The sequence below is a fragment of the Elaeis guineensis genome, chromosome 13 (assembly GCF_000442705.2).
Source record: "Elaeis guineensis isolate ETL-2024a chromosome 13, EG11, whole genome shotgun sequence".
In the NCBI taxonomy this organism is placed as follows: Eukaryota; Viridiplantae; Streptophyta; class Magnoliopsida; order Arecales; family Arecaceae; genus Elaeis; species Elaeis guineensis.
Genome location: NC_026005.2, coordinates 17,409,973 through 17,425,297, shown reverse-complemented (window position 1 = coordinate 17,425,297; position 15,325 = coordinate 17,409,973). Strand labels below are relative to the sequence as shown.

The following is a 15,325-nucleotide window of genomic DNA, read 5'->3' as shown; positions in this document are numbered from 1 at the left end:
ATATCATATTATTTGAGTAGAATATATTAATTCTTCTCTTCACAACTATTTACTCAAGGGTCTCTGAGGCCAGCTAAAAATCTTCAATTTATCCTATCTTACATTATGGAGGACCTACTAATTAACCACCACGACATGTCAAACTTGGATTTCCAATTTTAGATGTCTTCAAATGAAGACTCACATTCACCAAAAAAAAAAAAACAAAGAGCAGTCATAGATAGTATTCGAACAACCAATGATTAATTCTCCAATCCCTGAGGTTCTGATATCCATTTATCATAGGATTATTCTCTATTGGTCTATCTCCACTGAGCTACCTCTTAGTCTCGATCCTTGACCAAGTTGTTTAACCTAATTAGGTGGCCTCATCTTGGGGATGAACGTATAAGAATTAATCGGTATACAAGAAACTGCTCAGGCTTCGGGTTTTTTTTTTTTTTTTTTTTTTCGAGTGTTGTTGGATGGGGAAACCATGTGAGTTTGTTTTGACATGGCTTAAGGGTTTAAGCACCACGTATTGTATATTAAGAAAATGAAGAGGTTTTACCTATTCTACAAAAGAATCAGGATCTAGGACTTAACCATGTTGTGCTTTTTTCTGTTGTTCCACTAAGTCTAGAAGGACAAATACATCCAGTTCCCGATTTTCTTCTCTTTTTGTCTCATTTAACCAGCTTATTTTTTTCTTTAAAGAATTTGTTTAGCTGCACTATGCCTACCATTATCTCAAAACAAATTTTTGAGAGCAGGTCTACGATGAAATATGAGAAGAAATAAGACAAGATAAGAGGACAAGTCCCAATCCTTTCAAGTCTCTCGTATGGTTGCTTTGAGCAAGTTGATGCAAGAGTCAAGATGACAATGACTAACTCTTCAATAAAAAAATAGCAAATCAATGGTGTGATAGATGTCACTTGCTCTTCAAAAGCTACTCTCTTTTCAAGAGAACAAGAGGCATAGAGTGTCTAAATTTTTTTTTAGAAAATAAAGTATGATCCACGCATTCCAATTGCAAAAAGAAACAGGATAAGATGGAGAAAAATATTCAATTCTTCCAACAAAGAAAAAATTTGGAGGGGCAGCAGAAATTTAGTTTCTGCCATCCACATGGTTAGCTATTAAACTTCTTGAAAGTGAACACGGGAGTCAAAATAAAAATGACTTGCTCTCCAATATAAAAAGAAATGTTCATAGCAGATTATTGATGTGAGGCTTGATAGACGTGACTAGCAGTGTCACTTTTTCAGATCTTTCTTATCAGATTTATGTATTTCTAAGCGTAACTAGGTTAGACTAAAAACACTGAGCATCCTGTGCAATATTTCTAGCTCCAAATGCCCAGCAAACACAAATCAAGCCAAAGATGGGAAAAATCAAACATTTGCAGCCATCTTGTTTTATTGTTAATGCAACTTTTCTGATGAGAACGTGAAGACTTTAGAGCTATGTGACTTTTCTTTAGGAGAATGAGTCAAGGGTGTCATAATGTTGCAGTCTTTATTTATTTTTTATTTTTCTTCTTTGCTTTTTTGCAACCCTATTTATTAAAATTTTCTTCAGGCTTTTTCTTGCTTATTGTGCTGTGGAATTTCTGATGTTGTCTTGTATGGCTCATTTTGTGTTCTCTATAATATTGTGACATGCTTAAACTTAGTTCCATTTTGAAATCAACAGCAGCTATGCGGAAGAAGAATCTTGCTTTCCATCCTTTCATGGTTTCATACAATCCTTTCACCATCAATTTTTTATTTTGATATCCCATACTCTCAACTATTGGAGTGGATATGCACTCTTAGAATTGATTTATTTAAATATCGAACGGCTTGCCCAAGCCTAGAGCATTCCGAACGGATCTACGCCTGAGATTGAATTTTAAATCTAATGGGCCAAAATGGGCCTACAATTTGAGCCTGCCCATTATATGGAGTTTAGATCCACTCGGCCCAAGGCCTATCCGGTCTTAAACTTATGTGTGCATCTATATATAAACCTCAGCTTGGTTTCATCAGAACTTAATTGAGTGGTGTTTTTTCTTCCACTTAGTCTGAGAGGACTACATCCTACTCTCCATTTCTTTCTCTTTACTTCTACTTATAGTAGCTTTATTTTTTTCTTAATTTAATAAGTTTGTTTAGCCACTCGGTGCCTACTATTCTCTAAGAATAGGTTTTGAGAGTAGATCTATTATGAAAGTGTGGTCCACACATTCTAAATTTAAGAAGAAATGGGATAAAATAGTAGGATATATCCGATTCTTTTAAGCCTTTCATATGGTTGGCTTTAAATATTTTTCAAGATTGATGTGAGAGTCAAGATGATACTGACTTGACTATTCAATAAGGAAGAAAAAGTTAACAGCAAATTAATGGTGTGAAGCTGGATGGATATACTTGTTTTTCAAGTGCTATTCTCTTTTTGAGAGAAGAGGAGGTACGGAGTGTCTAAAAAAATTAATTAAAAAAATAAATTATAGTCCACACATTCCAAATGGGAGAAGAAATGGGATAAGATAGGAGAAAATATTCAATTCTTTCAACAAAGGACAAATTTGGAGGGGTAGCAGAAGTTTGGTTTCAATCTTTCATATGGTAAGTGTTTGAAATTTATTGAAAGTTGATGCAAGACTCAAGATAAAAGCGACTTGCTCCCTATGTAAAAGAAAAATTTCATGACAAATTACTGATGTGAGGCTTGATAGATGTGACCAATCATGTTATTTTTCTATATATTCCTTGTCGGAGCTATGATTTTCTGAGTGCAACTAGGTTAGAGAGGAAATACAGAGCATCTTATGCGATATTTCTTGACAAACTCAAATCAATTCTGAGATGAAGAATTAGACTTTTAGGCATCTTGTTTAATTGTTGATGCAACAGTTCTAATGGGAGACATGAGGATTTTAGAGGTGCAAGACTTTTCTTTAGAAGAATAAGTCAAGGGTGTACTAGTGCTGTGCCCTTCATCTATTTTTTTTTCCCTTCTTTCTTTTTTTCTGTAATCCTACTCATTAAAATTCCTTTAGGCATTTTTTTGGCCTATTGTTATCTAGAAAAAAAAAAGAGGAATTTGATTAGGAATTTATGATGATATCTCCTACAACTTATTCTATGTTCTTTGTAATTAAGATTAATTTAATTTTAGAATCAATGGAAGCTATGTTGAAAAGATTCTTGCTTTCCATTATTTCAGAGGTTTACCAAGTCCTTTTACCTTCTATTCTTTGTTTTGATATCCCATACTCTTAACTATTTGAAAAGATATGCGCGCTAAGAATTGATCTGTTTAAATGCTGCACAACTTGCCCAAGCTTAGAGCATTTAAAATAAGCCTGAAATATTAGTTTGGTGGGCCTAATTAGGCCTACAATTTGAGCTCCCCATTGAACGATAGTTGGATATGCTTGGCCCAAGCCTGAACTTATCCGAAACCTATATGTGCATCAATATATAAACCCTAGCTCGGTTTCATCAAGAGACGTGTTGTTTTTTTTCAGATTTGCATGGCCCGAGTATAACCCCTGACTTGGTTTCATTAGGACTTTAACTTCGTAATGTTTTTTTTGTGCAGTTAATCTGGATGAACAACCTCCTATTCCAATTTCTTTCTCTTTATTTCTCCTTATACTGACTTTAATTTTTTTCTTAAATTTTGTTTAGCCACTCCATGCCTACTATTCCCTAAGAACAAATTTTTGAGTAAATCTATTATGAAAGTGTGGTCCACATGTTCCAAATTCAAGAAGAAATGGGACAAGCTAGGAGGACATGTCTAATTCTTTCAAACCTTTTATTTGGTTGGCTTTAAAAATTCTCCAAGATTGATGTGAGAGTCAAGGTGATACTAACTAGCTGTTCAACAAGAAAGAAAAATTCATAGCAAATTAACGATATGAAGCTGGATAGATGTGACTTATCTTTCAAGTGCTATTCTCTTTTTGAGAGGATGAAGCACAGAGTGTCTAAAAAAAAATTATTAAAAAAATAAAGTGTGGTTCACACAATCCAAATGCAGAAAAGAATAAGATAAAATAGGAGAAAATATTCAATTCTTTCAATAAAGGACAAATTTGGAGGGGCTGCCGAAGTTTGGTTCCAGCCTTTCATATAGTTAGCTTTTGAAACTTTTTGGAGGTTGACATGAGAGTCAAGATAACAGTGACTTAATCTCTATGCAAAAAAAAAATTTATGACAAATTACTACTATGAGACTTGATAGATGTGACTACTCATGCTAGTTTTCTATAGTCCTTATCAGAGTTATGATTTTCTAAGCACATTTAGGTTAGACTTGAAATGCAAAGCATCCTACACCATATTTCTGGATGGACTCAGATCAAGCTAGATATAAGAAATCAGACTTTAAAGCATCCTGTTTTATTGTTGATGCATATAACACTTCATGGGTGATTTGAGGACTTTAAAGCTATGAGATTTTTTTTAGAAGAATGAGTCAAAGGTGTACGAGTACTATTGTAACCTTCATTTATTTTCTTTTTCTCTTCTTTATTTCTTTATACCCATGCTTATTAAAATTTCTTTGGGCTTTGTTTTATACCTATTGTTTTCTTTAAAAGAAATTGAAAAATTTTGATGAGGAGTTTTCAATCCCGTCTCCTATGACTCATCCTATGTTCTCTTTGACATTGCGGCATGCTTCATATTAGTTCTATTTTGATATAAGCAGTCTTGATGTTGAGAAAAAATCTTACTTTCAATACTTTCATGGGTTTGCCCAACATACTCGTCAATTCTCTGTTTTGACGCCGCCAATAGCTATCTTGAAGCTGTCTTTTATTTTCCTTCCAAAAGCAAAGATAGTGCCTCCTTTTTTTATATTGATATTTCATATGATAACATATATATATATATATATAAAGGAAACATATGAGAATATAGAGATCAATATCGTTTGATTCTTGCTTGGTGGCTAGTCAAAGGATATTATTTAGATTTCTTGGCCCTGCATTACTAAAGATATTTCTAGTACATAATCCATATGAAACTAAATACATGCCCATATAGTTTCCTCCATACTCCTCTCATTTGAAGCTTAGCAACCTTATTAGGCTAAAAAATCAAATTCGATTAAATCTAGTAAAAAAAATACCAAAATTGGCCTATAGTTAGCCCAAATGGGCCAATATGATGTATCCTAGCCTGCATAGGCCATGAACTGCATTCTTTCTAATGCCATTTATCATGACCCAAATATATGAAAAACCATGCGAACGTATATTTAGTCTTACGATAGTCATACACTTCGAAAATCTTGAATATTTGCATAGAGTCAAAAAATCCAAATAATACTTTTTGATTAGTATTTTTAAGTAAAAATCTGAATTGTTGCAAATAATATTAACGTGTATTTAGTCCATGATCCATGTATACTAGTAGATTAACATTTGGACTAACCACAGCTGATCATGATGTTGATAATTGGATTTGATTGAATTTGGACCCTCTGTTTGGTGGGGATTCTAGAGTTAAAACAGAGAATATATATGAGAATCTATACAATATTTGGAGATTTATACAAATAAAAAAACTCTAGAAATACATTCTAACTAGGCCTCTTTATTTTTTTTTTATTTTTTATTTTTATTTTTCTTTCTGTTGGGGGTGCGCGCGCTCTTAGATTGTTCGAGCTTCCAGCAATATGCTTTTTGCGAGCCGATGCACCTGGATGCATATTGGATCATAGACTCCTCCAATAGGGGTGCACTTTTTCATGGGAAATGATGCCGGTGTCCCTCCTCGAGACGAAATACCCTCGGATGTATTTAGATCATAGACTCCTACAAGAGCGATACACTTTCCCATATGACCCGATGCCAGTGCGCCTCCCTGATTAGAAATCTTAGGCGATCGATCACACTTCGACAGAAGCATCAAGAAGAACGGCTATCGATACATCACCAACCTACTTTCCACAATGAAGCACCTCTACTGAGGCTCTTGGCGATAGACTTTAGCTCTTCAACGCCTTTAATGCGTCCGGCAGTCACATGTCAAACCTATGATTTTGAGAATTTTTTTTCCTCCTCTTTTCGAGGGAATGTACTAATGCTATTGTGACCTCACTAAATTGGGATAAAACTCTGGAAAAGCTTTACAGATGCATGCCTGATTCTAATTTGTTTAATCCCAAGCCATGCAGGATACTTTTTGATCGTTTTGATGGAAAATCTAAGATGTTGGTTGAATATAGCGCAACGGGCCATACCACCAAAATTCTGGGCAAATGAACTTCCCCTCTACCCAGTTCTATTATTTCAATTAATTCGGCCAAAATGACTACCAACAGCAAATGAGTTTGGGGATGAATCAAATCAGTTGTGCCGTGAACATAAAACAGGGATCAATGACCCAGGACGTCATGAGCTCTAATTATTTTTCTAATCTTAAATTCTGGAAATCAACGAAAACAAATAAATATTGGCTTGAGATTTCATAAGATCTACTTTAATTTTCCTCAAAAAACCTACTTTAGTCTAAAATTCATCAAAATATGATCCAAACAAATTTTAATCTAAATTTGCTTATCTTGCCTTACTTGCATGATTGTCATGGAACATGATCCATGTTCTGGTATTGCATATGCGCATATAGCGATGCACAGGGTGGTCGTTCTCATAATCAAAGAACAAGTTTGATTATGATGAGGAACAAATACTCAATATTTCATTAATTACTCAAACAAGATTACAAAGAGCCTGATTTGGAGGTGCTGATCAACATAATATCTACTCACTTTATTATAAGAAATGAACCTTCATAGATATTTTATAGACCCTAGGGACTTTTATAGAGTGATTATTCAGTATTTGGACTTCATTTAATATGACTTTTTTGTAGGTCTTCACGACCATTTGAACGTTCTGTTTCTCGATCGGAAATTGAAGCACAATTGTTCCAGTGTGGAAAAACATTATCTACTGGAACTATCTTTCCGAATTCTTACGTGTCTCCCTCCTCAATTTTTAAACTTTTTGTTTTCTAATTATTACGGATATATTTACACTCGTATTATTTCATAGTTCGACTTACCAAAAAAAAAAAAAAAAAAAACACATTATCAGAAGTCTACCACCCTTGGCCTGTTAGTCTCCTCTGGGCATCTATTGCCACTGTTGCTACCAAATGTCTGGTTTCAGTTGCTCCCTACGTCCCCATCAACTAGGAGCTCGGATTTTTTCCAATGATGTCAGTTTGACTGGTGCGGATCTTTATTCTTCTTCTTGTTTAGACATGCTTGTGCTCGCCTCATTTCCAACCATTTCGGCTGCGGGGAAGAAGCTTGCTCTCCATCCCATTATGGGCACACACCAAGTTTCATCCATCTGTTCTGTGCTTTCGTTTCTCCTCTTCTTCAGTATTAGACTAGCTATGGGCCTCGCAAAGCGAAAAGGCTGTTCTTCCTCCTGCGGACTGCAAAATATCAGCTACCCTTTTCGTTTAAAAGATGATCCAGCAGGTTGTGGTCTTTCATCAGGGTACCAACTCATTTGCGAAGCTAACAAAACTATCTTGGATATCCAATCAGACAAGTTCTATTATGTTTGGAATGACTTAGCCTTCCATTTTCTCAAGGAAACAAGATATTATGTCACTGAAATTTCATATGACCAACAAGAAATCCATGTTGTTGATTCTGGCTTGGCAAGTGGCCGTTGTGGTCTTCCCACTCGATCTTCGCTATTTGAGCTGGATGATTTTGAAAATTCTGACGATGACTTTTGGTTATCATTCCCGTACTGGTTAGCATATTCGAGTAATTGGTCTACTTTCATGAGTTGCACTAGGCAGATTAAGAGCGACACGTTTCAGTTCATCCCTTGCCTGAGCCACAACAACAACACATTTGCTTATGCCGTTGTTCGAGAAGACGCGAATTCGTTGCAGTTTCTTGAGCCTTCCTGCAGGTTTCTGGCTGCGATTCCCACGGCTGGTTCTCCTGAAATGGATTCAAGGACTGATGTTTTCAAACTCCTTCAGAAAGGCTTTGTTCTTTCATGGTTCTCTAGGAGAACCCCATTTCAGCAGTGTCTGGACGAATTACGGTGACCAGCCTCAAACTCTCGATCTCTTTCCCAAGCTTAGAGGTGAATGTTCCTAATTTGTTTTCTTCATCTTCGCATGTCATGCAGGTGGGATTTCCGTTATTTAAGGCGGCAGTTCCGTGATTTAAAGGCAAAGGAAATTCCCGCTGGGATGTTCGCTGCCTATGAAACGAGCATATCCTTCTTACCCTGCATCGTCGATGCATCCACTCGAAGTTATCCTCCCCGTATTCGAGTAGCCTTGGGGATTTTAACAGTAACGGTGGAGCACTTGATAAGTAAGACCATCCATCGATCACAAACCATTTTTCTTGCTTATGCAGTACCGACTAAAGACGTTCTGCTGTTTTGCAGCACTGGCAATACTAGTCAGGCTTGTATTTCCACCTTTAGCGGTTTACGTTTTCCTTGCCCACAAATTTTGGAGCATGCGAGCATCGATCGACAGCGTTGAGAAGTTTCTGCGGAACCAGCAACCACTTTTACCAACGAGGTATTCATATACTGACATCGTTGCCGTCACAAACCACTTCAAAGAAAAAATAGGACAAGGGGGTTTTGGGTCCGTCTTCAAAGGGAAACTCCTTGGTGACCATCTGGTCGCCATCAAGATGTTGGGCAATTCCAAGTGCGATGGAGAAGAATTCATCAACGAGGTCTCCACAATTGGCAGGATTCACCACGTAAATGTAGTGCAACTTGTTGGCTTCAGTTCAGAGGGATCCAAGAGGGCTCTCGTATATGAGTACATGCCCAACGGGTCACTTGATAAGTATATCTTCTCGCCAAGCGGAACGAGACATCGTCCTTCATATTTCACTTGGGATAAACTCAATGATATAGCACTAGGAGTGGCTCGAGGTATCGATTATCTCCATCGTGGATGTGATATGCAAATTCTACACTTCGACATCAAGCCTCAGAACATCCTTCTTGACCAGAATTTCACCCCAAAGATTTCGGATTTTGGACTTGCAAAGTTATACCCGAAGGAATATGGCCTGGTGTCCATGAGTGCTGCCAGAGGGACGATAGGATATATAGCTCCTGAATTGATATCTAGGAATTTTGGGGTAATATCTGATAAGTCGGATGTTTATAGTTTTGGAATGTTACTCTTGGAGATGGCAGGGGGAAGGAGGAATGTGGATCGAAGGGTGGAGAATTCAAGTCAGGTTTACTATCCTTCATGGATCTATGATCAGCTTGCACCGGAGAAAGAACTCGAAATCAATAACAGTATAGAAATTGGTGATGCGGAGAGAAAGCTATGTATGGTGGGTTTATGGTGCATTCAGATGAAGTCATCTAGTCGTCCCTCGATGAGCAAAGTTATAGAGATGCTGGAAGGTGATGTCGATAGCCTGCAGATTCCACCCAGACCTTGTTTTTCTTCGTCGCAGCCAATCTCTATAAGACAGTCTTGCATGGACTCTTCTCTCACAGAATTATCGATCATCTGCGAGCATGATGAACTTCCCTGAATAGACCACTAGAGTGGACCTTGCTAGAATGTGATGATTCCCAACTTTCGAAGGCCTTGCAAGACCAGCTTCACTATGCAACCTGCTTTGTTTTGAGTCCTAGCATTGATATTATGTTTTCTTGAATTAATATGTAGCCATCATATTATATCATGTAATTAGTTGCATATCTTTATGACTCTATCTATGGAAAATTTCTTGGTAGGTCAACCATGGATTGTACAACCAATTTGAAAGATGATTATCTTTTAGCTTTTACTGGAGCATGTAGTCATTTTCTGCTATAAGTATTTTCTTCCTATAACGGAGATGCAGATTTTTTTGATGTAACAAAAACAGAGGGGCAAGTTGTGCACCAGAATCTCATCTTTGGACCATTTATAGAGTGATATACTTCAAGATGATGCAAAACGTTTCAGTCAAGCACGTTGCCAAATTTCTTTGCTTCCATTCCCATGGCAACCACCATTCCCTGAGAAGAAGCCTGCAGGCTACATGTTCGATGAATTGCTTAATAGGAACGAGAAGATGTTGGATGATAAGGACAATTATAAAGGATACTTTAGACATGTTTAGCATTTTTTTTTTATTATTACTAGGTATAGCCTACTTACTGGGAAGCCAATCATCTTGTTTTTTTGTTTTTTATTATAAGAGAGTTTAGAAAAGATAAAAATAAGGTCCCAAACAAATAAAGAACTATAGTGAATGTCTTCCATTACCTTGATGTGAGAATGGAGTCAGAGCATTTCCCTTTTTTTTTTTTTTTTTTCAATGATGCGAACAAGAGGTAGCAGGAAGCTATACCCCCATTTTATTCAATTAAGGAATACAAAATGCTCTATAACAGAGCTCTCAATAGAGCCCAACAACAGAAAATTTCAGCTTACGGTCACATTGATGAATGGGAAAGAGAAGCAAAACAATAAGAAAGATGCATTTAGCTGCAGGGAGGGTGGGCCAAATTTCTGTACTCAATAATCAGATAGCACAAATTTCCATGTATAAAACAATAAGAGAGCGTTTCTATATTCAGATAGCACAAATTTCCATGTATAAAACAATAAGAGAGCATTTCTATATTCAATAATCAGATGGGACGACAAATTTCCTCAAAAAAAAAAATAGATAGCACAAAAAAGACACACTGATGTGGATTTGTACATGGAACGTTCGTCAATTCATACAAGGGAAATTCGATCATGTTCCTTCTTTGATAAATTTATTGCATCACTCTTTATTGCTTCAAGTAGAAAATTTCGGGCATAGTTTGGACAACCAAATAGTTTGGGCTTCAAACTTTTCTATGGATATCTGCCTTTTGTAGTTTGGTGATATGAGCATCGTTTCTAGTCAAAAAAAGATGCCATTAGCATCGCTACCGAGAGAATATGTTTAAGTGTAAGCATGCATCTGTAATACCCCTCATTATTGAAAAAACATAAAGTTAACGGTAAAATCTCAATTTACAAGCTGCACGAGTCCTGTTTCTGTCCCCCCTCCCTTCTCTCTTTCTTTCTTTTTCTTTTTTTCTCTCTATTATATTTTTAGCCGCTGAAGTTTATATATAATCATTTTATCATGTAGAGGGCTCCTGTGAGTACTTGGTTTGGATGACGCTGGTGTAAGCAGCGCGTATATATATATATATATATATGTTGATGTATACTGGAAATACTTCCAATATTGTAAAGATAAATTTGTTTTCAGTTGCTTTAAAAAAAAAAAAAAAAGCTTCCATTACTTCTTCAAATGCTCATCATTGACTCGGAGAGGGAAGATTCCATAGGAACGGTCCTCTTGAGAACAGCGTTCACCATCTACTTGCGATAAGACTCACTGGTTACGCGCATTTCAGTGGATCGATGACCAGGTCAATCACTTACTAGTCAAATCTGGCTGTGGTCAATGATGGCAAAATAATTTCAGTCCCCATAAAGCCGTAAGGGAAAACTCAGAAACGATCAGCTCTCTTCTGGAGCTGAAAGTTCTCACTTATGCTCGTTCATGGCGGTGTCCGGGCTCCTCAGTGCGATCTTTCTTCTACTCTTCCAAGCCAGAAGCAAGATGACACTGGGCTATAAAGAAGAAGATTTTTTCACAGCTTGCCCTCCTTCCAACTGTGGAAAAGGAGGCCTAGATGTCAGATACCCTTTCCGAATAAAATCCAGTCCATCACACTGTGGTGCCCCGGGCCTCGTTCTCTCGTGCTGGGGAAACGAAACCCTCCTCTCACTACCCGACTGGGGCTCCCATAAGGTGATTGACATCGACTACGTAGAATCCTTCATAACGATCAGGCTTGGAGACCCGTGGTCTGGCTGCCAGCTGCTGGGCTATAAACCAGTCAAGGATTCAGCTTGACTGGGGAATTCTAAGTAGAGCATTGTCTCTGCTATGGAATGTAGTTTAATGATTTATTCAATCTTCCTGGTATGTAATCTAATTAGTATTCTCCCTATTGTCCTTCCTACCACTTCTGTCTTCTTTTCTACATCCTATATTTATTTCTTCATAAAATTGGATGAGAATTAGGGCTAAAATCAGATCAGATATAGATCGAATATTAGCATATCCATATCCATATTTGTTTTGTCTGATGAATACAAATATAGATACAAATATTATTTGTATGCAAAAATTCATATCCATATTTGTTTTAAATGAATAGGGATATAATTCGAAATTTGCAAGTATGGATATAATGACAGATATAACTTAAATAATTAAATTTTATAACTATAAAGTCAAAGATATTACTAATTAGATGATAAATCAAGTTAATAATATATTTATATGGTTGTATATTTTTTTTTAAAAAAATAATAAATATTATATGAAATTATATAGGGTTACATGTAGATTCGGATATTCGGATACAAATTAGATAGTTGTCCATCGATATTTATATCAATTTTTCTTTGATGGATATAGATACGGATGCGGATATTAGTCGAATTCTCAAATTTTTGTCCATATTTGGATTGATTCGGATATGGAAACAGATTCGGACAGATAATATCCATACCACTTTCACCCTTAGTGGGAATGAGATAACTCTCCCTCACTATCATAAAAATAAAAAAGATAATAAAAAAAAAAAAACAAAAAGAAGAGCATGTTATCAACATTAAGCTTATTCATTAAGGTGGTGAATGCTACCACACATGCACAGTAATATGAGGACATGCATCATACGTGCAACCTGTCATTACTATTCACACTCGAGTGGCACTAGCCACAAATGGCGAGCCAAACCTTTTATATGCTGATCTCTTGGGTTGAGTCTTTACATGCTTTGCTATTTAGATGCCGGTAATAATTATCAATGGACTCAACCAGTCCTAAAACTAACATGACTTCATTGGCATAACTCTTAACAACACTGGAATATGCGATGATTTTTACTACTCTTCATTGCATGGTCTATGCTAGCAACTCCTAAAAACTACACTAAGTAGGCCATCAATATTTCACAACTCAACCCACCTTGTCTCAGCTGGTCGGCACCACTCTCTTAAGAACTTGATCTTGGTTAAGGTTTAGGGGTTCAAATCAAAAGTAAAAAATCAAAGAAAAAGAAAAGAAGAACTCTCGTCAAAGAAAAAGAAAAGAAGAACTCTCGTCAAAGATCACATTGTTTCAAAGTAAAAAATCAAAGAAAAAGAAAAGAAGAACTCTCGTGAATCACATTTTGACTTTTGCATGTTTTATTAATCAACAAGACTTGTTTAATGGAAACAAATTCCATAAAATACGGCTAAAAATGGACACGGGACATTTAATAGGCATATAAACCTCACATCTCTTCTTTTAACCATATTCCAACTGCCCATATGGGTAAATCCAATCAGCTAAATTAGTTGTACTCTTGAATGACCCTTCTTCACGTTTGTATTCTCTTCAAAATGAAATATGATGCATGAGATGTGCAAGATGGGCTACAACATTGCCGAGACTTGTGACACAAGTGGGAGCTTCACAAACGCCCTGCTACAGAGTTTGGGTTCTATCATGGAATTGATGCTTTTCTGTTTTCAATTTAGATCATAGTTTTTAGTTTCATAGACAGATCATATTTTGACTGCTAAGACATCACAATTTTGGCTTTTGCTTATTTGGAAGTATTCTTTGAAATATAGGTAAAACCATAAAATGCGGGTATTAGTTATATTCCAACTGATGGCTAGTATTTCTGTTTAATTGGTTCTTTCATCCCTCGATCCTTTCTGTGATAATCCTCTTTTCTATTTTATTTGACACTTTGTTTCCTGTGGAAACTTCTTACGTTCCCTCAAGGCACACTCGGTAATTGCTTTTTTAATAAAATTTGGGGGGCAGAGTTTCACTGCCTCCCACTTCTCAAAAGTTATATTATCGGAATTTATATCCATGTGGATTCATTTAATCAGCTGGCTTAGTTATACTCTTGAATGACCTTTTATCCAACTTGTGCTGATTGCGTGCTAATTCTCTATAGTGCTCACATAATTTCCCTATATATATGCATCTTATAACTAGGTCAACCAATGCTAATGAGATAATCTATCTTGTTTTAACTAATTTAAACATATCTATTGTTTTACATCCAACTAATTCATGTTATCTGTTAATCTTAATTTTCTGGTCGTGCAGATCCTTCAAACATCAACCTCATCATAGGTGAGTCCCTGTAAACTCTTAACAGACTTTCGTAGGAAAGCACTCCACTGAACCAGTCATCTAACATAACATTTAATGATAGATGACCAACAAAACAGTCAAGATGTGGCTTTCTCAGGAAATTCTCAGTAGAGCATTCTCTCTTGCACCCCCAACCTAATTTGTTCTCTCTCTTTTATCCTTCCTACCTCCTCTTCTCTTCTTTCCAATATCATAAATTTATTCCTTCATAAAATTGGGTGGAAGGGGGATAACTCCCTCCCTTTTTATAAAAAATAAAGTAAAAAGAAGGGCATGGTATAAACAGTTTATTCATTAGACCTCACCTATAAAATTTCCATGTGACTTTTTTAAGTATTCGAGATGGAGTGACTCTTAGGAGGAACTGCATGGCGTTGGTAAAAACTACAGCCGGACTTGGTCGCATATGAGGATGAGAGGCCTTCTCGATGATATATAACAATAATTTTACCATTTTTTCCTCTTGCAACTGAGTGTGGCAGGACAAATTGTGCTAACTACTGCATTGTTTTGCTTCATGCTTATCTCTTGGTGCATTTGTCGTACTTGTGTCGGTGGCATTCAGTCTAGTCTACATCTTTAGAAAATCTGACAAGGAAAAAGAAGTACGTTTAAGGGCCCGTTCTTTTGTAGGTAAAAGATTTACCCATGAAATTATATTTTTCTGGATAAGTATTTCCGAGATAACATTTAGACAGAAAAATAACTTACTTATGTTCTTTTGTACATGGGAAAGTGACTTTGAAATCTGTTACCCATGTTCTTTTGCATTATTACTTTCCCGGATAAGTTGCTAAACTTTATCCATATTTTCCATAATACCCTTTATGCTTCTTGGGTCAAATTTGATGATTTATTTATAAAGCTTAATTTTTTTTGTACCAAACTAAGCTAAGCTTTAGAAAGTTATTAAGCATGAAGATGATAATGATCAAAGAGATAATAAGAAGAAGAACATGAACTAAGCTTTGGAAAAAATAGTCTGAGTTATTAGGCATTAATGATAGAGGCATCGGAAACGAGAAAAAGGATATTTTATGAATAAAATTAAGAGATCACTTTACCGATTGATGGAAAAATCATTTAGCCATCCCCT

At 36.2% G+C, this 15,325-nt stretch overlaps 1 protein-coding gene across 1 annotated transcript; it reads left to right on the top strand.

Moving 5' to 3' along the window:
• The first annotated feature begins 7,256 nt into the window (after positions 1-7,256).
• LOC140853249 (uncharacterized) lies at positions 7,257-9,804 on the top strand. The gene is made up of 3 exons (XM_073247541.1): positions 7,257-8,062; positions 8,150-8,340; positions 8,417-9,804. The coding sequence occupies exons 1-3, from the start codon at positions 7,317-7,319 to the stop codon at positions 9,544-9,546; spliced, it is 2,067 nt and encodes a 688-aa protein (XP_073103642.1). The 5' UTR covers positions 7,257-7,316; the 3' UTR covers positions 9,547-9,804.
• The last annotated feature ends 5,521 nt before the right edge of the window (positions 9,805-15,325 follow it).